This window comes from Acanthopagrus latus, chromosome 7, assembly GCF_904848185.1.
Source record: "Acanthopagrus latus isolate v.2019 chromosome 7, fAcaLat1.1, whole genome shotgun sequence".
NCBI classification, from domain to species: Eukaryota; Metazoa; Chordata; class Actinopteri; order Spariformes; family Sparidae; genus Acanthopagrus; species Acanthopagrus latus.
The window spans coordinates 20,745,744-20,773,201 of NC_051045.1; the positions used below are offsets into that span (position 1 = coordinate 20,745,744).

General features: G+C 43.3%; 1 protein-coding gene across 2 annotated transcripts in view; it reads right to left on the reverse strand.

Moving 5' to 3' along the window:
- Nucleotides 1-3,250: 3,250 nt before the first annotated feature.
- mgll (monoglyceride lipase) overlaps nucleotides 3,251-27,458 on the reverse strand; it is a 40,190-nt gene continuing 15,982 nt past the window's right edge. For both annotated transcript variants that reach the window (XM_037103727.1, XM_037103726.1), the window contains 5 exons: nucleotides 22,503-22,639; nucleotides 14,578-14,688; nucleotides 13,952-14,041; nucleotides 11,235-11,450; nucleotides 3,251-10,016 (listed from right to left, as the gene is read on the reverse strand). In XM_037103727.1, the coding sequence (XP_036959622.1) occupies nucleotides 9,885-10,016; nucleotides 11,235-11,450; nucleotides 13,952-14,041; nucleotides 14,578-14,688; nucleotides 22,503-22,639 (686 nt within the window). In that variant the 3' untranslated portion in view covers nucleotides 3,251-9,884. The remainder of the gene's footprint in view (nucleotides 10,017-11,234; nucleotides 11,451-13,951; nucleotides 14,042-14,577; nucleotides 14,689-22,502; nucleotides 22,640-27,458) is intronic.

The window sequence follows — 27,458 nt, forward strand, 5'->3', positions numbered from 1 at the left end:
TCTGATGTGATAGCGAAAAGGAAAACAGTCATGTGTTACTGACATCTTTAAGCAAACTGGTTAACTTTGCACTTTGATCGTAGGAACCCATCACTCTAGCTCAATGTTGTGTTATTGTTTTATTACATAAGTACTGAGTAATGGACTTACAACACATAGCGACCATGCACCTTAAACAGAATGAGAACAAGGAGCAGAAAACACTTATACAGTATTCGAGGGAAACTCCACCAATTGTACACATCGCAGGTCTTGGGGAGTACTACAGCATATGTAAAAGAAGTCGCATAAAGGCTTTAGAAGAAGCTGTATCTATATCTCATAAACTGCCCGTGATGCTACTCATTTGACTAAGTTGCATTGTGGGTAACGTAGGAGAAATTAACCACAACGTCTGTTGGACTCGTTACAGGCAGTCTATAAACAAATTATCAAAACTGATGTAGCAGAACTGGAGTCATCCACCCATTCTACTTCCTTTTCAAAAAACCTGGTGCTCACATCACCCATCATGCAGCTCTATGCAATAGTGCATTTGTGTAAAACTGGTGGAGTTACCCTTTAAGTGTAAAATGACTAAACACCTTAGGTTTTCCTCTGTCTCAGTGCCATTCCTTGCAGTCATCACACAGTCACTCTGCGCCCCAACTTGCCATCCATCCATCATACTTCTCCCCCTTTGTTCAGACAGGACAGCACGCTCTGCTCTCATCCCCTGAGTTTATCTATCAAATCTTCATGCAGCCTTCAAAATCACATTTCATCTGTGTGAATTCATCAGTCTGTTTTTCTTTCTATTTCTGTGCACACCGTGTCAGCACATCACTACTGATGATTCTTGTCCCTCCTCCCCTCTTCCTGTTCTTGTTAACTTTGTTTGGGTCCAGGCCCACAGTCAGTTTTCCCCCTGCCGGAAAGACGCAGTCGAAGTGGAGAAGGGTCACTAAGGTTGCAGCTATAGGTGCCTTTTCTGACAGGTTTGCTAAGCACCAGCAGAGTCCACGTAGCATCTCCCCTCTTGCATTTCCATTCCTCAGCTGTCACAGAGGTAAAGCCGTTGCCATGGCCACAGGGAGCCCGGATTTAATTCCTCAAACCCCTTCCTGATTGGCTTAGATCTTTGGTTCCAACAAACACAGAAGAAAAACAAGCCTCCAGGCTCCCTCTGCTGGGAGAATAAACTTTAGAAATAACACACTCTTAAAAATGTGTAACCTCCTCCAAACTGTGCCCTTTACAAAAATGAATCAAACGCCTCAAATAAACCACATCATCAGTATGACATTTCTCAGTTTCACAGGGTAGATGATGGCGGTCGATATCATTTAGCTTGTGAACTTTACTATTCCCCCTTGACTAATCGTGAATAATCACCGCTGCATGTGATTTGTGTGACTTGGCCTGCAATAACACTCATGTCTGTGTGCCCCCCCTTGGGAGTGCTTTTTGAAGGATACCTTCCCTCCACTCCACAGTGGCAGTACAATCTTGACTGAAAGTGACAGATGAATATTCACATTTAAGGTTGAGACTGTGGTCTTGGCTTTCCTAGAAGTGCCATCCTTTGGGAGTTGCTGCTGCTAATGTGGTTCCAGCAAACTCCAAATCTGTTTCAAGGAGAGTGGCTAGCCTACATTTTCTGAGAGAGAGGGGAGAGAAAATGGGGCAGAGAAAAACGAAAGAGAGGGAGACAGAGATAGAGTGAAAGGACACCATCATTAAATACTGTGCAATGCATGAGTTTTAGTATCTAAAACCTTCAAACATCTCCGTCTTGGACTGCTGTCGCACAGCCAGTTTTCCCTTCAGGTGTTATCAGGTGTTGACATGAGGATGAACAAGGAGGAGGAGGATGAGAGAAGAGAGATCGACTGAGAGAAAACTGAGTGATGATGAGTACTGTAACATATGCCTGCAGTGATGTGGGTCACCTGGCTTGTGAAGCTTGCTGCGTTTCAATGTTACTGCCTCATCTGTGCAGTCAAAAAAACAGCTATGACTCAGGAAGTCATCTTAAATGATACAACTGTTTAATTCCTCCAGATACAACTGAAAAGTGGTGTTTAGACTGAGATCAACGACGGAGGAAAACACTACATCCAGGGCTGAAAAACGTGTTATTGGTAAGAAAGTAAAGTAATATTTTGATAACTGGACCTCACTGTTTGGACCAGAATAAAGCCAGGACTATTTATTGTCCTTAGATTAAAACAAGTCTTAAAACCAAATTAAAAACCCCTGTGAGAAGAACTGGAAATCTCTGCATCTGTAATCAGTAACTGGGTCCTTGTTTCATTCATGCCCAACGTATGTGAGCACCCATCTACAAACACTACATTCATACAACTCAGGCTGTCCTGAAGGGATTTTGTGATGCAATTACACCACCTACTGGTTGATGGGTGCTCTCTCGCTCGACTGCAATCATTTCAGCCATCTGAGTAATGTTATCGAGCATCGTTCAGTTTTATGCATTAAAACACCACAGAAACCAGGCTGGCCTAGTGCACAGGCATACTGATCTCAATCATCAATACACAGTCATGAATACCTTCTGAACGTTGCACCATCGCTGGGACATTTGTAATTCGACACTTCCAATGATAATACTGTAGAAACATTATAGGACTAGTAGAACTGACAGACTTCAGGCAGCAGTTTCTCTGTAATCTTCTTGCTTTTCTGTGACGACACGTTTCTACTTGACCAAGAACAATAATCATACCCACAAATTCATCATCACATCAATAGAAACAATGTCAACATTACATAGAAAGTAGCAGTGTATGTCAGTCAGCCATTGTCATTGTTAAAAGCCTGCAACTCCCCTCCAGTTAGTTAGAACTGAAGCAGCCTCTTGGATGAGAGGTGGACTGTCCTTGAGAAACTGAAACAAGTCCAGTTGCCCACTAAACAGCACTTAGAGGGATTTAGGATGAATTCTAACTTGCACAAATCTCAGTCAAATAAAGCACCACTGAGTCATGCAGGCTATATCCAACTAATTAACACCACTGCCCCTTCACTCTCTCTGCTTCGCGGGGATTGAGAGGAGCGATGGCCGACCAACAAGGGGTGTGCATTTTGGTCATTTTGCTAATGGAGAGAGTGCAGCCTCCCCTGCACACTGCCTAATGATTTTAATTATTTGCTTAACACTGAGGTGGATACACATCAGGCCAGATGTTGCAAAGAGCTAATTTTCATGCGTGTTGGTGAGCTGTGAAAGTATTCCAGTCAGGCGGTGCAGTTAAACAGTCTCGTAGTTTATTCTGTAAGAGATTATGGACATTATGAACATTCTAGTAACAAGCAGTTTGACTTTCAGTGATTCAGAAGTAATTCCGTTATTACACTTTATATACATCTTATGTACAATGGTTTGTCACAAACACACTTTAGCTCGATTGTCCAAAGCAGATACTCGACTTGTCGTGACGTGACATCAATGCATCGGTGAAAAAGTCTGTTTTAATATATAAATTTGGGATAAATGAAGGTTTTAAAGTCTCCTTTTTTTGTCAAATGACGCCACCTGTCGAGTATCAGCACAGGACTACTGAGATAAAGTGTCAGACAGTATACAGTGAACTGTTGAAACAAACAACACATTAGTTTACAAGGAAGACTCAAGAATGTGACGCCTCAACCTAAAGTTGCGTGGTCTATGAGGTGCTGCCTATAAACACTGTTACACTGTAAGTCTCGATGGGATGACCTCTCCTCTCAAATAACACTTCACCTCAGCTTCTACATCAGATAGCTGTGCTCCTTCAAAATCCTTCCTGATTGTTCATGATGTACATTGAACAATTCTCATGCTTTTAACACAGAAAAAAAACAAAGAAAAACTTAATATACAGCCTTTTGTTGGTTGGTCCAGAGAATCTATCCTGTTGATAGACAACTTGTTTATTTTCATTCAGTGCTTCTGCATCGACCCAAAATTTCAAATGCGCCCCCAGTATCTCAACATGTACAAATAAGGACACATGAAATCATTCAGTACAGAACATTCTTGGAGAACATCTGGTTCTTGTCCTCTTACAAATCCGTGTGTTATTTTGTGATGGACTGAACTCTCTTGTTCTTGGTTGAAAACAAATAAGTTCCAAATGTTACAGTCATTATGCCACAGAGCACTCGAAGCAAGGGAGCCTCATCTTTAATGTACAGTATCATGTCTCCTGATACTGGGGGCGTCTTCAGGCAGGCTAAAACAAAACACGTGTTCAAAGAAGCTGGGAGGTATTTTCTAAGCTACATCTCAGCCTGTACTTAAAGATTTAAAAAACAGTTTTTTTCTTTTCTTTTCTTTTTTTTTTTCACCCAGGTCTGCTTAACCCTTGATTGGACAGAAACTCGAAGAGGCAGACATGGATAGAAAGAGACAAACAGGAGAAAGACAAGCAGGACAGACACAATTACTGAAACAGAAACAGATGTGACATCCACAGTAACAGATCTGCAGCTCATCACACTTCATCTATATCAAAACACACATACATACACGCTCAGGTACACATTTGTCATATTAATAAGGCACAAACAACACCAAACAATCCAAAAATAAAAAGTACAATAGTTTTTTTGTTTTATTTTGTTTTTTTTGTTTTTTTGAAATCTTTAAAATGTAGAATCCTTATAGAATATAGAAGTCAAATGAATCCAAGGCGTATTATTCCCAGGAACATGCTAAAAAAAACCTGATACCTGCAATTTAGTCCTCAAATGTACTGCGACATAATTGTCTTGGAGAGAGCAACGTTAAATCTCTCCCTCATGTTTGTGTGATTCTAACATTACCTCTAAGAAGAGAAACTAGAAAGAGACACGATTAAAGTTCCTGAAAAGCAAATCTGGGGAAAAAAGTGTACAAGATTTTCCCCCAAACTTGCAGCAATAACACCCTGGTTGTTTAGGTCCTGTCACCAAATGAAAACATTTTCATACCAGATGTTTCAAACATTCATACTTCTGTGACAAACTGCAACAAGAACTTGAGTTTTTTTTTTTTCTTCAGCAAGACGACGACTAAACGGACAGTAGTAAAATACTCTCTATGCAAAACCATATCAGAAACATTGTCACATGTTTTTGGGATTGCTGACTGTACATACATACAACCTCGAACCAGTTTCCTTCTCAAGAAGTGTAATGGAGCTTCATGTAGCCGAGCGTCAACAAGTAAAAATGACACAATATGGCTGGTTTATGGTATAAAAAGTGCCTTCTCATGATGTATAATCAATATATAGTAGCCTATACATAAAATTAATTCCTATAAATACTCTAGACATGATAAATAAAAGATATGTGAAATACATCGCAGTCTTGATTTGTGTGTGTGTTTTTTTCGTCAAGTGTTGTTAGCAATGCTATGCCATTAAACAGTGTATTACAATTATGTTCAGTTATCAAGCAGTACGGCCATTAGAAATAAATCCATAATTGTTGATAAAAGCAGTGAGACTTGAATCAGGGTTTTGTCCAAAATGCAACATCATCAAGACATTTTTATTACTGCTGCAATGATGAGCAGATCTATCGATGAGTCGATGGAAAGCAAGTTAATAGGGAACCTATTGGATTTCGAATTTCTGGGTTTTGGTAAAAAGAAGCAATGACAAGATGTCACTTTGGACTCTAGGCAAGCATTTTCTTTCTTTTTTTTTAAATAAATTTTTTTGACATTTCAAAGACCAAATGATCGTGTACAACTCAACGGAACTTTCGTAATTTACAGACAGAATGACTGACTTCAAATACGATGCGTTTTTTTTTTTTTTTCATGCATTCACAGCATTTTGGAGAAAAAAACCTCTTCAATTCTCGCTGTTCGTTACTGACTCATTCATGCAAACTCTGTACTGAATCTCTCCAGCGCTCTTTAATCTCATAAAGTTACAGAAATACTGGCCCTGTGCCTATTAGTCCTCCGTCATGTACACCAGCTCTTTTCTTAGAAACAGTCATAAAGTCGAGATAAAAAAACAAAAACAAAAAAAAAAAACAACGGCCCCATTGACAAACTGGCAGGCCAACTGAATTTTCGCTTTGTTATAAAAAGCCGCAGACCGATTAGATTCAGCGGTTTCCTGCCTCGGTTATATTTTTTGCTCTGCCTCACTTAGAACTTCCGTCCTAAATAAAAAAAGGACATTAACAGTCGAGTGGATTATTACATATTAACAGAGCAATGCATCTGTACATGGCTGTCTCTCAGTATGGCAAACCTGCATGCGATTCATGCTTGTGTTGGCTTTACAAGATGCGAGCACTGTGTCGGGGATTACACACCTTTAATACAGGTGAGTAGGAATGAAATCTGCTCCTTAATTTCAATCTTTCATCCAACCCTGAATCAAGACAAAGTATGGATGCACAGTCCTGGCAAAAAAAAAAAGGCAACATTTTGGCCTTAAAATCTTCAAGAATTTACAGTGCAATTTCAGTACAAACAGCAATGGAGCCTGATTTGAATTCGGCGAGTGAATGTGTGTGTGTGTGTGTGTGTGTGTGTGTGTGTGTGTGTGTGTGTACAGCTCTTATTATTCACATTCACTGTGAACTGATGACGGTAATTGTTTGCTCTCTTATCTCGACGCTTGCACAAAAGGGAATCCTCGGAGCAGCAAAATGGACAACCAGCTCCGAAAGCGCGCCGACGTCTGCTTCGCATCCCGCACCATTAACAATTACACATTTTCCACCGGCTGAAAGCGTGCTGCCATGGTTACTGACAGCTTCTCTCCTGTCTCTTCTCCATCTCCACCTCCGTAGCTCACGGCAGCAGTAATATGCACTCGTGGAGTCTGACAGGTAGAGCTCTTTGAATATTACTGTTAGGTAGCAGGGGTGCTATTAGGAGTCTGAATACAACTGGGACTGTGCAGCCCAATCAGGAGTCTTTTGTGTTTCAAGTGCTCGTGATATAAACCCCCCCGCAGCTCCGGTTGAGGTTAAGGGTCTGACTCCCAGCGGGACTGACGAACACATTACATCTCAGCGTAACCTGATATTTGGGCTGACAAAATGTCTTCTGAACACAGAGGAGGATGCGCTTACATCCTGCGCTCCATTCTTTATATTCCCCCCCGGGTTTTCAAGTGTGCTTCTACGTTTTTATTGTCTTATGATGTCTTTCTAATTCAACAGAAATTTATGCAAAGCATTTTAAATTGGATTTTGGGAAGAAATGTGCTAAATAACCTTGCCCTGCCTCACGTTCCCTGTCGAACCCAGTCGATTCATATCTCCTTTTCCTCTGAGGCCCAGCAGGTTCACTCGCAGCCAAGATCAGGGAACAGTTTGCAAACAGAGACGATTCGAAATAGAAACAGCACACATGTGAGCTGGGAATTGTCAGCAGAGAGCGATTTTAGGTCACAGTCTTGCATACAGCCTCAGAGATGTCAGCTTTCTGAAGCCATTTCGTGGGTAAGATACTAATTTACGCTCAGCGGAGTCGGGGGTGAGAACTGTTGTGTCCTCTGTTCAAACAGAGGCCACTGCTCAGCCGACAGAACCAGAATACAGTCACAACAACCGTACTGTACTTTTGCCAGTTGCTGTTCTGACAGTTGACCCCTAGGGGCAGTACTGTACGTGCAGCTGACAGCGCGAGATGTTTGAATCTGTAACAGAACAAGGGGCTCTGTGATGGACAGAACAAAGAGCGCTGGTCGCCACAGCAACTACGAAAAAAAAAAAGGTGGTGAGACGGGGTGACACGGGATGAGATAGGGAGAGTGAGGGAATAGAAAGTTAGACAGAGAGAGAGAGACCACACATTCATCCCATTCCACCAGTCTCATTGTGATCACTCTGGCGACTGCACATGTAAAACGGGCCGCGCCGCTGGCCTGCTGCCGTGGTTACACATGAGCTCCCTGCTGCCCCTGCTCTCCCTGCATGAGTCCCTTTGAACTCTGGGTGATGATGAATAACATCGCCATGGTGACGGCGGAGTCTCCTGCACATTGGATGTATTTCCTACAGGACGCCGATGGTGTCTGAAGTCAACACACAGAGAAACGGACTGGATGTCTGAACCGCCACACAAGTCAGAAATGTGACTGATGCTGGGGGGGCGGACGGACATGTGCAGCTTCAAAAAGACCCTCGACTCGTGCTGCTGAAACTTTCTCGTGCTCGATGAACAGGCGGAAAAAGCCCCGCGCGTGTGGCGACACCTGCTTATTACAGTCCACCTGACAATACAGACAGGTGGATGAGCTCAGTGGGCAGTCTGTCTATAGCTTATAATTAACAGCAGACAAGACTATACGCTGATGTTATTGCTACGGTCAGGCTGAACACAGCTGTTGATGGTGATGCTGATGATTCTAGACATGACAACATATGTTTTTTTGGGGGGGGGGGGGTTAGACATTTCCTCCTTTGTCTCGTCTGGATTCTATTCTACTGGACTTCCTGTTTAAAAAGCACGACCCGGACGTTGTTATAAGATAGGGGCTCGGATTCCCGCTGTGGCCACCCATGCTACAAATACTTGCAGCCATATAACTTCAAGGTGCGTTTGGATGAAAAGTCTGCACTGAATGGCACACGCTAACAGATGATCTACTCTTTTGTCTGCAGTAACAGAGCACTGTGCTCTCCCACGTCCCCCAGCTGGGCCCCCTGCCTGCAGTCAGAGGTTTGATGAAGTTACCGCTCCAGAGAGAGACCCTACCAGTGAAGTCAACTGTGACCCGAAAGCTCAAAGGTCACACCGACGAGAGACCTTTTGACATTTCCTTCTAATTCCCACCGGCAGAGTGAGAAGCTTCATTTGCTTAATTTTTCAGATAGGCTCAAAAAAAAGAGGCATACTACTTTAAATGGGAAATGATTTTGTTGTTTGGTCTCTCTGTCACTAAATGCTGGATACCAAATGCATATAATTATTCGGACTAGGCTTGAACCTGTCGAGGGACATTTGGACGAAGTCAGGAGAAGGGAGTATTTGTGTGATATATGCAGAATCACACGTCTCCAGTAGTAGAAGTTTCAGGGTGACTCTATACGAGAGCTGCATTTGTCACATCTCGCATTGTTGGTTAAAACTGCGCAAATGTGGGAGGAGGCGGAGGAGATTTTTGAAGAGACGATGCTTTCTGAGAAGATGACAGTTTCTCCTGAACCACAAAATCTGCAAAGGGAAACTGCCTCTAACAACGCCGCCTCACTGAAAATGTGCTCAGTATCCACTGTGTCCGCTGAAGGACAGCGAAGCAGCGTGAGGACCTGGCTGTGCTGCTCCTGAGGTGCTGCCCTGCAGCTGACCCTGACCAGTGACCTGCCTGTGAATGAATGTGCAAAAAAACCCCCCAAAAAAACTAAATGCCCCCGCGCGGATTAATAACGTATCACATTACTTTTCTCAGGGCTGCTGAAACAATCTGACCTGTGTGTATGAACGAGGAGATGGAAACGTCATTATTGCACTTTGAACCCCAGCATACTGCAGCTTGAACTGTGCTGTAATTGAGCTGCACCTCGGCGATGAAGGGTGCAACAGTAACTAAATAAACCCATCACCCCAAATACACATCCCTGAAGCTCTGAAGGGAAAGGGACCGCTTCCCACGATAAGACGCGGTTTCTGACCACCATCATCTAATTCGTATCAGTGTAACCTGGGTTGGTTGACAGGGTGAGGTGGATATATTTCAAAGTACATGCCCAGAGGATTAAGTCAGTCAACTTTGTATACATAGAAATTGATATCAGTCTATATGCTCAAATGTATGTCCCCAGACCAGAGAGTGTAGTAGTGTTGTTAAGCCTGACAGACTGCTGGAGGTGGCAGTCGCCCTGGAGCACAGCCGGTGGGAAGGGGGTGGGGGACGAGGGGGATGGTTGGCCGAATCATGTTTCTAGGAGCCTTGCGGTTCTTGCGATGTCGTGGCGGGCAGGCGCTCCGTGATCCAAGTGGTCACCTCCTTCAACACAGACTCAGCCACCTCTGGGAGGTCGTGGTGGAGGGCGTGGTAGCCTCCGTCGTAGACCTGAACAGGAGCGTGCGACAGAGAAGTTGTTGTGAGCAGGTTTGTTTGCATTCCACAAAGTTTAGAAGAAGCAAATTCATTTCTCAGATTAACTGACTTCCTCGTACGGTTTGTTCGGGTTTTGCGAAAGTACCCAAGTCACCTCTTTGACAACACAAGTGATAAAGCAGCCTCTGTAACTCACAAAGGCTGCGTGATACTGTACAGTACGAAAAGGAGAACGTCCGCACAGATGAGAAGTGAGCATGAACTCATGAACATGAGATTTAACTTTCTTCCCCGTCTTCACTTCTCTCACCTCTTGTTTGAGTTGTTACATTTTGTCTTGTTCATCATTCATGCGACTGAACATGTGATAAGACAGGGTGTGCACTTCCTTCTTGACAAATTAAGTTCCTTCTACAGAAGAGGAAGTATTTAGCGCAACCCTTGGGTCAGTCTATCAGTGAATGCCCACTGGAGTCAGCTGTGTGTGAGAAAGTTTTAACTGAATGATTTAATGAATGAATGCACTTTTTAAATGATTTAAATGTCCCAAACTGTATAAAATGACATTCACTGTCTCTGATGATGAAGCAGGGTTACATGCTATGTAAACGCTGTTCGCGTATCAAAACACTGCTCGTATACAGAAGCTGTGCCCTCAAACAAGCCATCAGGATTTCTGTAAGGTTGGGATATCACAGCTGTACAGTTGGATGCAAAAGCACTGGCGGAGCTGGTGAATAAACATGATTGAGAAAAGTAGTGTGTGATTTGAGCATACAAGCATGTAAACCTATTCTAACAGACACCCTAAATAAACCTGATAATAAAATAAATATATAAAATATAAATATATATAAATTGTTACTCATCCCATACAGCTTTCTTTAGGCACCTTTTGCCAATGAGCTGACTTTATTGAACTAGGTTTTCAAGGCAAAAGAACGCATTTTAACACCGCTTTGAATCAGCTGTATCAGGCGCCCACAAATTATCTATTCTTTTGGCCTCCATCTGAAGCGACCTCCCATACGGCCAGGACAAATGCCTTTGTTAAAATGTCAGTGTGCAGTGACGTGGTTCATCCCTCTTAAAAGAAAAAACAGCATGAACAAAAAAAACCAAAACTGTGGATACCTCATACTTTGTCTCACTGACAAACAAATAATTTCAAAATCACAAAATTATTTCGAACACATTACATAATACTTCCTGAGGGCAGACTGTCCCCACCTTGAGCTTCTTGTCTGAGCTCGGAGCGTTCTCGTGCATCATCCTGGAGCCTCTGATGTCGCAGAGCTTGTCGGCGTCGCCGTGCAGCAGCAGGAAGGGCCAGCTGATGGACGGGATCTCCCTCTCGATGCGCGCCGCCGCCCCCATCAGCTGCATGCCGAACGACACCCGCATGCCGCCGTGGAAGTTCAGCTCGTCGGTGTCATACGCCTCCACCTGGCGGGAGGGAAAGGAAGAAATACTTCTAGGCCGAGGTTGAAGACCACATATGCTCCTTTGATGCGTGCTCTGTTTCTTCACTTTCCCAGGCTTTATTCTGACTGTCCCAGATGCTATATTAACCATTTGATGTTGAGAATTCTCTTGATGACATCTTTGTCCTGCTTTAAACTCTGCATGTTTTTCCATTTCTTTCTTAATATAACAATCAACCAACTGCATTTTGGCATTTATAAAGTGGTAGTGTAAGGATGGGATGTTTGTATTAAGTGTCTATATTTAGCAAGAACAATAAATTCCATAGTTTAACCCAAAAATGGAAGAACGTCAAGAGAGGGAGAGCCTGCGTGGAGGAAAGGAGAGCGATGAAAACGAGTGAGAGCGAGTCAGAAGAATAAATAAATGGTGGAGGGGCTTTTATGGAAAGAAACCTAAGAATCAGAGGAAAGATGAAAGTGGATGTGTCACTTTACATTAGTTTAAATCAGCGCTGAATACCACGGGACACACCCCAGTTCACTGACATCAAACATGAGCGTTTCCACATTCCGCATGTGCCCTTACATTAGTCAAACACTCCCTTCTCTGTTCGGCGTACATGTAAACACAGCTGATGGCCGACCCTAGCAGGAGCAGCTCCTCTCCGGCCACAGGTGCCGCTGCTTTGAATGATGAATGACTGTAAGCTGAGATGTGACACAACATGACACTCCGAAACACGAGGCGAGACATTTCCTTCACAACTAGAGAGCTGCGGTAAATACTAAGAGCGAAGATTTCAAAGTTTTTTTTCTAAATGTTAATGATTTTGTTTTTGGATCAGAACACATTTGCGGCTCGATATTTTATTTGTCATAAAAGTAGCAGAGCATCCCACTGGTGAAGTTAAGCGGTGTTGAAAGTACACAAATGTGTTACTTGCAAAAGTATGAGCACAACAATGTACAAGCACTCAATTACGAAAACTACTTCCGTAAAAAGACAGAAATTATACATGATTGGATATTCAATACTGATGCAAATATCTTTCAGCCATTTCAGCCATTTTGCTGTTACTATTGTATAAAACTATCAAACCATACAAACTATTTCATGTGTTGTAAGCTTGTGTAGCACAGGGTCGCAAGATCAGTCAGAGGCGTTGTGACATGATTAGTGGAAGAGGAAAAAAAACAAAGTTCTGCTCCAGAAACTTTATTTTCTGGGTGAAATACTGGATAATTTGAACTTTTTGGGCTTCAAACAGTGAAACCATCTTAGAAGTCTGGAGAGGAAATGACTCCCTCTCTCACAGTGACTGAAGCAAAGTAAATAAGGCCACATGACAATTTCATTACTCCTAGGTAATGGATCGGGTGGATCTTTCCACTGACGCTCATATCCAAAAGCCAAAGAAAGAAAGTAAACATCTGGGCTAATAAAAATGATAAAATTGGAATTAGAGCATGATATTGCCCGGTCATGTACAATACGTCTGTTTACTGTTGCAGTGGTGATCATACGAGCTAATCTATACAGCATATCCAAGCCCGCACCATACTGTGATGGTTTTGGGCTTTGTTTATTTATTTTCCTGTTTTATTTTGTAGTTGTATCCACTTGTGCCTTGTTGTCACTTTCTCCTTCCCCCTCACCTGTGTTCCCAGTGTTGTGTTTCCCTCCTGCCTTCCTGTGCTCCTCCCCAGTCTGATCCCCCCCACACCTGTCTCACATCAGCCTTGTTAGCTCTGCCCTCTTTCCAGAGTCTCTCCACCTGCACCTCATCCCCTGGTTGGTTTAGTTTGCTATCTACATGCTACCTTTCTCTGCTGTTAACTCTCTGATTTAAAAAAAAAATCTTTAAAGTACTTGCTAGTGTCAATGCTATCTGTCGAATCTATTGCATCTGTTCTCGTACCTGAGACGTGTCTTAACACCACTTCCTCTAACGGACGGTGGGAAGCAGAAGCAGCAGGACGTGGGATCCTATTGTTACTACAGACTGTTTCTGCAAAGGCCGGCTTTGCTGTGTCAATACTTGCAGAGACGCACAGGTGTGAGGCACGTTCACACACAACCCCAACCGTACAAAAAAACCACAGGCAACGTTCACAGACACATATACGTGCCAGCAGAGGCGTGCAGATGCGCCTGTGTGTGTTTCTGTCCCTTCTGTGGATCCTCTTGAGATTAGTCACACACACACAAACTAAACAACAGACCGTTGTCCTGCAGGTGACACAGTACAGGCACTTGCTTTTATAATTACACATAACACAATACAACCCACCCAAGGTACACACAGGAATTTGGCGAGATAAGGCCTGGAAAGGGATCAAAGTATGCACCGTGTGAAGGACTTCCATCCTGGGACTGTCAAAAAAAAACCCGGTGCACGACTTCACTCACACACGTTTCCCCCTTGAGACCTCACAGACTCTATTTTCAGCGGCCCACATGCCTGATAACTCAATCACAAAATAAGATGCAACGCGCGCCCACCAACATTTGTCTCATACCTGCTTCTTGTCCCTTGAGACCCACTTGGACTCGATGGAGCCCAGAGTGAGGCTGGGCAGCATGTGGTTCAGGACCTTCGCCAGGAAAACCTGCAAATGCATTGCATTGTTTATTTTCACACATCAACACCTCCCTAAAGAATTTTCTGCCGCTCTCCTTTTTTCTCGCCATCTGCCGAGTGTTACAAAGAGATACAGTCACGGAACTGTGAGTGTGTGTGTGCCTCGTAATTCACCCAGTGTGTTTTGACTGTATGTTTATGTCAGTGCAGGATCCAAAAACACATTTTAACTTGTTAAAACAGACCAATAATGCAGATTTTGACACCAGCCTCGTTGGCGTCTGGTCCCAAAAAAAAAAAAAAAAAAGTGGACACACTTGTATCTGTGATTCAGTAAGAGACAGCTACTGCTGCTCAAGTGGTACTTACACTGATTCTCAACACACACACAGAATAAAAGGTGTCAGTGTTACAGTCATTACCAGCAGAAGGGCTCAGTGGAGTAAGACGACTGACTTCTGGGTTAAGTGAGTACCTCACTGAATAGCGTGACTTGATTAGGAAGGAAAGCACAGAGCAAAAAGTCAAAAGCAGCTGAGAGAACGAGTGGACATAATATGGTACCTTGAACGGTGTCGCAGAGTCTGGGTTCATCTGGACCATCGGAGCAATCAGGACCACTCCTGCAAAATCGCCAGGCCTCTCGCAGGCCGTCAGGATGGAGATGGCACCGCCCTGAATGACACAAAACAGTCGGGAATTGAGTCGATGAGGTACTTTTCTTCAAGAGGTGGTGAGATGCTGTGATTTTGTGAGATGAGAAGAATCTCTCACTCAAAACAAAACAAGAGACATGACTAGCGTGGGATCATGGGAGCTGCTGTCCACATTTTGACGACAGACATTTCTGATCTGGAGTTTTATGCATTTTAGGTTTGGACACAGTCGCTGACTTCCTTCCTCAAGCTCTGACTTTCTCCTGGAAGTCGAGGTGCCGGACGACTGAATGAAACGCACCATCACATTGAACAAAATTAGGGATTTCTCTGGGTTTGAACGCTGTTGGAAGCATTTACGATAACACAACTCAGAAAAATGATATTTAGTTTAGATCTTAACTTTAATGGTGGGTGTTTCTTTGAGGTGAGCTGCAGATGAACCAGACCCTGAACACACATATAGATAAAAGATGTGGTTCAGTTAAAAGTCTCCGGAATGTTGGTTTGATATAGACTGAAAGACAAACAGATTAATTGGCAATGAAAACAAGAGGTTAAAGCAACTGGAGGGCTTTAAAGTGATGAGGGGGTGATGACATGTAACAGGAGACAGGGAGTGCCTTCTCTCCTCTAACAGGAGTGGGAGGGTCCCGGAAAAGTAGGTGAGAGGTTCTGATGCGAGGAGGAGTGGGAAAACTCCTCAGAGGTCAAGAAGAACAGAAGACAATCCTTCTTTTGTTTGGGACAGGCGTGAGTTTCCACCCTGTCCTTTTGTTTGGTTCGCTCCGCAAAGACTGAGAGAGAAACTGCGAACGTGAACCCACGGCCCTTTGGGGCGCTGCCTGCACTGCAACGCTGCGACTAACAGCGGCAGGGCCACACCTTGGCACCCACGCTGACATTTGGGGATTGTGATTTAAATCCTGTGATGTAAGGCCATGGTAATTAGCAGATCTGTGGCGGCCGAGATTCAAATCGATTTGCCGCGGTTCACTCCGCCGCAGTCTCTCTTGTACGCAACAAGCGCAAGTGTCAGACCGATACACACACGAGCACTGTGATTCTCTCTCTCTCTCTATCTCTATCTCTCTCTCTCTCTCTTTGGGGACTAATTGGCTTCAACTTTGTTTATGTGAGCGTTTCTTTGTTGCTCAACTGAACATTCATCAGGCTGGGGCCAATGACAGGCCCGTTTCATGAAAAGAGGCACTAAAACACAAAACATTTCCCACCAGAAAAAATCTCACTTTCTAAAGCACACACTCACTCACTGCCGCCTGCACGCATATGCCCACACAGAGGCTCCATCACTTTCACGTCTCTCCGTCACACACACATTCCAGCACCGACTCTAAGACAAGTTAAAGCTGAAATCCCCATGTGTAAACACCGATACGCACACGCACGCATGCGCGTGCGCACACACACACATGCTCAAAAATGACATGGTGAAATTAACGTGATTGATTCAGACGGCCAAGAATGACTGATCACTTCAACACATTTTGCTCAAATACAACAAGATGACTGTGTGCAATTTGGCCCAAAAGCCCATTGTGGGTCATGCCCTTCCACACACACACACATTTTGTGGAGTGGGTTCCAATGATAGAGAGAGATAAGTGTGAATAGTGAAGAGCAGAGAGAGAGGGAGAGAGAGAGAGAGAGAGAGAGAGAGAGAGAGAGAGAGAGAGGGAGGGAGGGAGGATGGGGACAGAGAGGCTCTTTAAGAAGAGGCCTCAGTACACTTTCTCCCTCAGAACTTTGGTGGAGAGGATGAATACTGGCATTGTGTGCTGTCCGTTCACTAACAGTGGGCGGATTTGAACTGTCAAAAATTGCCTTGGGAGAGGGCATACTGATATTATATGGACTATACAGCTCACATACTTACATTATATAGACTTTACAGCTAACATATTGGCATTATATTAGCTACACAGCTAACATACTCACGTTATATGGCTACAAAGCTAAGATAATTACATTATGTGGGCAATACAGCCAACATACAGACTGTCTTTACTGTATACAGTATATTTCTATATCTTTTTATTATATTATTTAATTCATAAATGCATCTAAATTTACTATATATTTTACTTAGTATACTTTCCTTTTTTTAGTTTGCATTAATTGTTTCTACTGACCTGAAGAGAACGCCATTCACAATTTCACTGTACATATGTATAATAATAATACAGGATTATTCTATTCTATTCTATTCTATTCTACTCTATGGGCTATACAGCTAACACACTGACATAATATGGGCTACACAGCTAATACACTGCCATTCTTTATGAAGCAGGTTGTTCAACAACAGGCTGGCAACAAACCTGCTCCTCCCGGTTAGAATGTGAATGAGGTCTCAGGTAAATGTATGGAGATGGCAGCCAAATCAACCTGCCAGGCTGCAGCAGGAAATCCCTAAATAATAAGTGATCCTGGATTTGTTTATGAGAAACACTGTATTCACTGGGGTGGAGTTTTGATTACATAAGAAGCCTTTTCATTGGCCGGCACGTGGATTAAGCCCTCACAAATTAAACATTTAACCAGCGAGATCAAACTATTCAGTAAAAAGTGAACAATAACAAACAAGAGTGAAGAGGTTAAACAGAAGAAACTGAATGAGTGAGAGCCTTCTGGGAGAGATGGAGGGTTGAAAAGCTGAACAAATACACCGAAGGCCCTAAACAGACACAAACCATTACATAAAACTCTGGCACTGAGGAAGTAGGACAAATGGGCCTTGGCAGGAATACTGATGGAGACAGAGAGAAATGAGGAAGGGCGAGATGAGAGCTGAAGGCATTTGTCAGCATTCCCATGAGCTGATACAACACAGATAAACTGCTCCAGTTCTTGAATTAGAGCTTAATGAAACAAGATGCAGAGGCAGCTGTGAAATGGTCACTGTGTTGTATCTGACACATAAACTACAATTGAGTAACTGTAATGTGTTTATTCAGTTTAAACCGTTTCAGATTTCTTTCTCATGTTCAAATGTTTTGTGAAAGCTGTGATTCTTTGGGATGTAAACAAAAAAATTCTTCACATTAGCACGCATGCTTTGAAAATTATACTCTTTAATGTAATGCTGTAGCCTACTTGCTGCATGCTAACATCAGAATGCTAATGTGTCCGCAATGACAATGCTAATACGCCATTATTTTGAGTGTTACTTTAATAAATACTAAATTTAAACTACGAGAATGTTAGTAGTAGTTAGTTTTACATGTATTTGGTCACACAGTAAATCAGGTCAGTATTAATTGGATGCATTAAACCTGATGATGGCGCTAGATGCCAACTAGCTGCTGAGATAGTGGGTCGACCAACAGGTCGACATTATGCCGGTCGCTTGGCTAAAATGATCAATGCCAAAGAAAACTACACTTACCTTCCCTGAATTTAACACTATATTTTGAAATCTCAACCCTCCCTGCTTGAACACACGACCTCTAGCAGTAGAGCAGGTGATGTCTGAGGAGTGAGACTCTTTTTATTACATCTACACTGTGGCTGGAGTCTGTTAAATGCCCCACAGTCTCCTCAGGATGTTATCATTGGATACTGTAGAATCCACAGGTGGTTTCCCTTGTTTTGTAGTTTTTTGCGTCATCCTGGCCCCGCTAAATAAAGATTCATACAAACAGAGGAGCAGAGGAACAGGCTTATAGAAACAGGATGAGGAGTCACAACACGGGGGAAGCTGGGAAATGAGGCCTGTAAAAACACAGCGAAACAACATTTCTTTTGGGCCGGGTTTCCCAAAGCAGAGAGGGGAAAGGAGATGAAAACGAAGAATGGCTATGAAAGAGAAAAGACGGGGAGGGACAAAAAATGAGCTGGGAGGAAATGAGGAGAGCGAAAGTAAATGAGAAAATTGAATTAAAGCCAAACAAATTAAAGGAAGACAACAGGAAGGTGCCATGGAGGAAAGAGATGACAGGAAATGAAAGCAGCTGTTAGGACAGGTGGACCGGCTTACATGGCAGCAGTGAATGACGATGAAATGACACAGATGGAGGGATGAGCAGAAGGTAGAGAAAGAACAAGAGAGAAAGGAGAGAAGAGGGGATGAGAAACAGTGACTTCGGTCAGCTCTGCTTTGATATTTACAGACTCGGATTGTCCAAACAGGCGCTCAGCCTCCATCTGGGATCCCACAGTTTAATTTGCACTGAACTATTTTCGCCTGGGCTCCTACGGCCCCGGATTGTTTTGAACGCAGCCTCTGTCTTTATGTAAATACAGGTCTGCTGCCCTTGAGAGCGCGAGCCATAAAAGGGTTGTAAAAACAGGCTCATGAATTAAATGGAGTGTTGTTTAAAGCGTCCAAAAGCCCAACTGAGGTCCTTCAATATGACCTCAGTCACAAGGAGGAGCTGGGGGAAAGTTTGATGTGAAACACACAAGGTAGAGCAGAGAATAATATTTGGGTAATGAAATGTTGAACATACAGTAGCTTCAGATTGTCCTCAGATTGTAGGAGATGCTGCGATAACAAACATATATATGATATGTGATATGCCGTGTCTGTCAACCAATCATTAGCAATGTGCTAAATACCATAGTTCCCATAATAAATCCCATAGCTTCCTCACTTTTCGAGACCCCTTCCCATCTTCAGATCAAACGCTATAAATGAAATCTAACAGCTGTCTCACTTTGTAAGTCATCTGCTCTGACTGTGAAAGAGGAAGAATGTCATTAATAAAGGGTTCTTCCACTACAATACACCAAGGGTGTGAATGTTGAGTCAGGCAGCTTGTTCAGTTCTGCCTGAGCGGAGCAGAGTTGGGATACTTTTTGGGCACCTATGGTGACATATAAGTGAAATATATAGTTCAGTACCTGGGAAATTTAAACGGCACAGATAGTCATATCATAAAATTTGGCAGTGGTACGGGTGGCTGTGGCTCAGGTGTAGCGCCAGTGTCTTGTTATCGGAAGGTCGCTGGTTCAGTTCCCCTGGTCTGCATGTCAAAGTGTCCTTGGGCAGGATAATGAACCTCCAAATGCTTCTGATGTGCTGGTCAGCACCTCGCATGGCAGCCACCGCCATCAGTGTGTCAATCACTTGCTGTGGACAAAAGCGTCTGCTAAATGTAAATCAATCCCAGGTCCAGACGGTTTGCAAGAGATTTCCACACAGATAGTCATTCAAAAATTGTAATTCTAAAAGAATCTTTCATTTATGCTGTGTGCCAACTTCACTTGATCAGACCCAGTGACAACACAAATATTCAAGTGTTCCCTTTATTATAACACCTTGATTATTCAAGTAGACCTTGTAGTAGTTGCATAGATACACTCAGTTAATTATCGAGCAGAGACACAAAGTAGAGGCTAGTTCCTAACAGGTTAAGGTTTTTCACACAGCTCTTCATATCGGCTGAACAAAACAACCTCTTTCCTGTTGAATCCAGAAGCCCCACTGAATCAGCGCTGCGCTGCGAGATAACAAGGCTCCGCGCTTCTCACTGAAGAACAGCTCTGCAATGAATTTGCATTCATCGTCTGCGCTCGCTGCTTGAAAGGAGCTCTCCAGCTGTGGGCTTAAAGACTGAAAAACTGTGTGTTTGTGTTTGGCGTACACACAGGTGATGCTGACTGCACTCTGCTCAAAGACTCTCTTGCAGCTTCATACATGCAAATATTTGTGCGTTCTGTTGCAGCTCTTCCCTTCCAGCAGAACGGGAGCACACATACTGAATCGACCCGCAGAACACAGAGAAATCATTTATTATATAACTCGTCGCTGCCCTTTGTTAGAGCCCAGGGAGATCCAGAGAAGTTGAATGCAGCCTCGTGAAAAACTGAATAAAACCGATCAATTATAAATAGTTTCTTGGCCTGTATCGGTGCTTTTTTGTGTCCAGAAGTTATGTAATTCTTCTTTTCCTCAATGAGAATGCGAGCTTAACCGTGTGTGTGTGTGGAGATTTCACAGAGCCACAGGGGCTCTTCAGACTCTTCTGATGCTGTCTGTGTTGAACAAAACCACATTTGAACGCAAACAGTGGGGAGATTTACAGTTGATTTAAATGATTTCTCATCTGCAAACAGTTTTGCATGTGTTATGTTGAACACCGTATGAAACAGCATATAAACACTAAATATAACAAAGTGTCACAGCATGGAGTCAGGAGGCAATTAGCTTAGCTTAGCATAAACACTGGAAACAGGGGGACACAGCTAGCCTCGCATTTGTGTTCGTGTCTGTTAACTGCCCAGCTGCTATTGTTTGCCAAGAGATAAAACAATTACCTCAGCCAAATAGGTTACGTTTTCACCCACGTCTGTTGGATTGTTGGTTGGTTTGTCAGCAGGATTGGACAAGAACTACTGAACAGACCTTCTCGAGGGGATTCAGACAAAGGGACGGATCCAGGAATTGCGAGACAGACATTTTCATCACTTTCTCAGGGAATGATGTAATGATGTATTTAGATCTATGAGTACCGTTTCTTGCTGATCCTAAATCTGGTGAGCTTGGATAATGGTTAAGCACCCATGGGTGGTCTAAAATGCAGGGTGACACAGGCCTGTCGAGTTTGATGTTGGATGAGACTTGATTGAACTAAAGGCGACTGTTGGGTCTCGGTGGATTGCTATTCTAATAATTAATTGTACATGAGGCAGAAATGTGATCGACAACACTCTCATGTCTCTGTGTTAATGGCTACAGCACCCTGCTAAATTAAAAAAAGAAATCCATCTACCAGTAATTCCAAAGCTCAATAATGCTGATAGGTGAATTTTGTTGCCGTTGGACAGAGGAAGGTTAGATGTTTACAGCCTCTATGCTAAGCTAGGCTAAGTTGTTGTGTGACCTGTAACTTCATATTTGTCAGAAAAAATGAGTGGCCTCCATCTCCAAGTGTCTGAAGCAAACACACGTAACTCCCAAAATGTTAAAATATTCCTTTAAGTCTGATTCATTTATCTTCAGATCAGATCCGTGAATAATAAATACGTTGTTCCATATTTGTTGTGTGTTTCAGTGGAACAGAGGGCGAATAATAACATGCAGGAGGTCAGTGGAATATGACATTGCATGGAACATTACACAGACCCACTGACCGGCTGTAGAAAGTGAACACACTCTCTCCTCTTTGTCCACAAACACAACCACAGTGCCCTTGAGCAGGTCACTGAACCTGTACTGTAAGCGCTCTGTTGGAGCTTTTCAGCGAGCGTCTGCTGCTGCATGTGCAGAATCTGTGTCACTGTGTAAAAGGTAACAGGACTTTTTCTGAGAAGAGCCAACTTGGCAAACATTTGCTGGACCGTATGCAGCCGAAAGGTTCGGGGTTTCCAACTTACAGAAATAATGACTCTCGTGCAGGATATAAAGTGTTTTACTGCATTGTTAGTGCCGGTAATAATACACCTGCTTCTGTCATTTATCTCTGATTCCCTTCAGCTCAGAGCAGAACACCATGCACCCAGTGGTTATTCATGCTTGGCTATTTTGGGACATAAAACCACTTCACACTGAAAGCAGAGTGTGTGTCATTTCTTTCATTTTGAATGTCACAGTGCTGCAGAAACCCTCTTGACTCTGATCTCAGTGCTTTCCATTCCCGTGCTTGAACCAGACTTGCCCTTCAATTTCATGCAGCTGTCACTCTCTCTGTGCGCCTCATGCACGCCGAACAAAACAAACCTCCATGACAGCGAGAGTTCCACGATCCTCTCAGCTATGTTTTGTAACTCAATATTAAAGTAAAAAAAAAAACCACACACACAAAAAAACAAAGATTGATGTGTAATTTTTGCACTTAACAGCAAAATACTGCATGGACAGTGTCCTACCATGGAGTGACCCACGATGAAGACGGGCAGGTCCGGGTGGCGAGCCTTCATCACGTCAATGTGCTGCAGAGAGTCTCTGATGTAAACCTGGAAATCTTTGATGTTCATCCTGTCTCCCTCACTCTGCCCATGGCCAACTGCGAAGAGAGAGGAAAGACGGCAAAATTGCATTGAGGTGCTTTCTTTTTAAAGCCATTTTTAGACGTTTTTAGATCTCCTGAAAATCGTCTGAAGCACTTTCACAGAACAGCTCTCCAAACCAGCTCCAACACACCAGATGGATTTTAAAAAACTATCTTTAGCTCCTCTTTATTTCCAATATTTGGCTGCTTTGCACAAAACATGTGTCAAATGTCTTTTTTTTTTTTTTTTTTCCAAAGCGAGATGCTCTCGGCTTTGAGGATATCCTCTCTCACTGGTTGTGATTTTCAAACATTGATCCGTTCTTTTAAAAACCCTTAGGAGAGGTGGGGGGAGAACAGGAAGGAGCTCAGAGGGAGGCCAGATGGAGGGAGAGACAGAGGCGAGAGCACGGAGTGAATGAGGAACAAGGGAGGGGATGGAGATGTGTATATCACTTTTATTATTTGTCAATCAAACCTACAGCCCCACCATCTTTATCTGAAAACATATCATATATAACACTAGGGAGTGGGTTGAGTTTGTTCTGTTCAATCTCAGTCCACAATGCTATCAAACTATAGTTCACTGCACGACCAATCACAGATAGATTTCCAATAAAGGGGGATGTATCAGTCAGGTCAAAGGTTCGGTCTGATGTATCCTCACACATGTCTCCTGAGAGATCTTTCCTCAATCGTCAAAACGGAAAAAAGGGAGCACTGAAATGGCGTTCGTGATGGAAGACGTGAGAGCGGTTTCCAGATCAGTGTGCAACGATCGAAACGGGTACCAGCATGTGCCCCAGGATGAGAGGAGCAAGAAGGAGAAACGAATGAAGCGAATGAAGACGAGGAGAGAACTTGAGCGAGGAAGAAGAAGAAGCGGAGGGGAAGGAGACGAGATGAATACAAGGAGAGAAGAAGACTGACAGCTGGAGAGGAGGGAAGATCGATGAATATGTATGTGTGTATGCATTCACATATACGCTCGCGTGTGCTCTCCTCGAGCCTTCCGCGGCAGTGGCGGAGAGGTGAGGCGGGTTGCCATGGTGACGGCCGAACCAATAACACCACTGAGCTCCTAAACATTCACAACGTGTGCGGCTCACACCTTCTCGCTCTCGCTCTGTACTTCTTAAGCATGCGTGTGTGTGTGCGCGCGTGTGTATTAATAAACACTGTATGGCGACATCTCTGCTCTGTGTGTGTGTGTGTGTTTCTCCTCGTCGATACTGGGGCGATCAACACAGCGCGGGGATCAATGTCCAATAAGAGCAGCGGTGAGTGACGGAGCGCGGCGAACCTCGGATCGATGCACATTACATCCCCCCTCCCACCCACGCCGGATCAATGACCTTACACTCCACTGAGTCCACATCTTCTGTTATTGTGTTCTGTCATAAACACACACACACACGCACACACACACACACACACACACACACACACGGTTAGATATTCACACATGAGCCCAGCTGACACAGATCCGTCGCCGTGTGTCCTCATATGATTTAGTTTTTCTCAGATTTTCCCAAAGAGTTAACTGATAATAAAACAAAGGCTCCGAGCGAAGTGATCAGTGTTTTCTGAACTAAGTCCTTGACTATATTTCTGCCATTTGTTTTCCGCCAGCTACGCTAACTGCTAGCACCTCGAGCCCTAGCCTCGCCTGCCCGCCAATCTGCCTTCGCTCCCTGTCCAGCTCGGCCCAGCCGTCCTCCACTCTCCCTCCACCATCGTCAGCTGGAGGCCCAGTTAGCCCCTCACTCCAGAACCTCTCTTTTGGTAATAAAGTCCAACAGCGCCCAACAAGGCTCTGATTCTGTACTCTTCACTTTCCTTTTTAAGTGATAAGGTGTTTTGTCTCTGAAATATCACAATATGAAAAATGCTAGAGCCCAGGGTGACATCTTAATGAATGTAAATGCTACTAGACATTACAACTACTAAATACCAAATAATAATAATGTTGATTAATTCCCTGTAGATTCACTTACTGATCAATCCACTCAGTGTTTCAGCATTTAACATCAACAAAAGCTGCATTTGATACAATTCAGAGCCGAGCTGCCCAAAGTGGGGCCCACCGTCCAAAGCTGGGCCGCCATAAACGTCACTTTAAAAAAAAAAATCATAACAATGTTTAAGCTGTTTTATGTTTGTGAATGAAGGGGACTTGGGATCATAGATCTAGTGCTGCTAAGGCACTGCTCCCCTACGTTTTGCATAATCCGGTTGAAACACATATACATTTTAATAGCTTGAGGATCCAATTATCACTACAGTGTCTGTCATGTAAGACAGACAGAAAAACAAACGAGTCGAAGACGTCATATCAACATTTAAGGTGTGCAGATTGATTTGCAGCTTTATATTCTCAACACAGCGAAGTGGTTAATTAATTATAATTGATTTATGATTGATTTATGTATATAAACTGTCAGAACCACTAATCAAACGGTGGTTACTTGACCTCCGGAAGGAGCCATAAGTGAGCCATAGATATGTTCCAATACTACTAAACAACACAGCTCTGCCCCCCTGCTTTAGATCCTACCACTTTGCATCTTACTAATACAATACAATAAGTGTTTGCTCTGGACCTGTGCCCCACTATTCAGTTTCAGGTTTTGCTCTCCAAGGGAAAACGTTTACCACACTTTAGAATAACAGTTGTGATGTTCTTGTTGACTTCTCGGTGCAGACAATGGTACCAATGATGGCTGTTTAATGGTGTGTGAAAATGCTATATTTCACCTTTTCTTGACTTTTTAATATCTTAAACCAACAAAAACACTTTTTTGATAATGACCTCTTGGGGGAAGACTGATGAATTCAGAAACTGTGCGGGACCTTCTCTAATCAAATGTCAAAATTCTCATTCAAAATTATTAGGATCACATTATAATCCTCAAAATGAAAAAAAAATCACGATTTGGGCATCGCCACTCAACATTAGGCCGTTCCTGTCTGCTGCTCTGTTGTGCGTGCCCCTCACAAACAGCCCTTTATGAATGACTCCCCACTGTCTGTTAATAACATTTCAGGAAACTGGTGCGCTGTAAGTTGTGTATTTTTGCTGTTTTGCCACTGAGCCAAATTTGGAGGCTGTTCTCTGGTAAACGCTGCAGTGTTTGACAGTCGGAAGGAACCTCGGGGCCGTGTAGGCTGTGAATGAAAAGACTTCAGGGTGCGTTTATTAGAGAGACATACATTAGAGGCGGAGGAACGTGTGAGAGAAAGATCTCAGCTGCCGAACTCTATCAGGAGCGTGAGCGATAGATGAAGAGCGAGTGTCTGCGGGGACTTGTTCCAGTTCAGCGTGACATTTCACTGCGAGTCACTGAACAAACTGCTCCTGTGTGAGCAGCCTCAGCCCTCCTCATCACTCAGCCTCTTTTTATTATCTCTGTCCTCTCTTAACTGAGATCTCCACCTCGGCAAATATTTCTTTGGTTACAGCTGGCACTTGATTTCTCTCTCCTCTCACCCTCCGTGGCTCCTCTCGCTCCTTGTTTGTCAGTAGGAAGGGTTTACGGAACACACATGATGCTCTTTTACAGTGAGGCCCTGATTCACCGTCACATGAGCTCACACATTCCTGCTGTATCTCAGACCTGCTCGGCACAACAACACAGTACAGTCGGCTTAGCACCTTAGTGGAGGAACGAGTTCGCCGCAGCCTTTTTTACTGTCAAGATTCTTTTTTTCTGCTTCTTTATCCCCTTTTGTTTCTATCTAATCCGTCTTTGAGCCCATCTCACATTTTCTGTTCAAAGTGACGGGGGAATGCGGGGAATGGTGAAACACGAGACAGGAACAACACACCTTTAAACAACCTGAGAAACTGAAGAATAAAAATCATGACAGACGCTGTGCTAAAAGCTCTATAAGGATACATTAACTGACCGACAGACCTCCACAGAGCCGGGCTGCTAGTGCGACATTCCAACCTTATAATGACAAAAAGTGACCACATTTGTGTTGTACCTTCTGTATTTCTAATAAATAGAGGGAGCAAAGTCTCAAAACTGAATCTACCACAGAATGATGATGTGTTTGAAAGTTAAAGGTGATACATGTGACTCACATTCTGATCGTTTGAATAGCCAACTGTATTAATATCAGTAGTAGTATATAGTATAACAGCAGTATGAAGTGTACAATAAACAAGCAAAACTGCCCATCAACAGCTGTAAAACATCACATCTGTCTGATTAAAACCCTGTTGTTATGTCCTCTGTTTCATTTTCCAACTACTGCTACCACTACTATACCCTCAAGGAAGCTGGATCTCAAGAATATTTCTCTCTATAGACTTTTATCAATCTTTTCTTGAAACCAATCACCATGTTGAAACATTAAGTTTCTTTGTGTGGCAACTTAATTTTATGTAGTGACAACACTGTGTTTCTGCTCTGGTTAGGGCTCCAGTACAAGAACCACCTGGTTAGGGTCAGGTAATCATCCTGCTTTAGCCTAAAACACCTATCTGGTCGCACACCAATGCCGTTGTCGCTTAAACCACATTCAAATGTGTGACTTGTCTGTCTTGTTCGTGGAAACCCAATCAGAGCAGGAATTCTCACTCACACCAAACCAACACATGTGAAGTTTTCCTTGACAGTGTATTTAAAGCACAGCACCTTCACATCTACACACAATAGAGCAATGTAGCGCAGAGGCTAATTAATTTTCCCTAACAAGTTCTGTTCAATCAACGATTAACTGTTGTTACACAGGGAGGATGTGATGGGCTTTCTTTGAAGACCTGCACAGATTAAGTGTTTGAACTGCTGACGAAGGCAAGAAAGAGCGTGGATGTAATGGTATG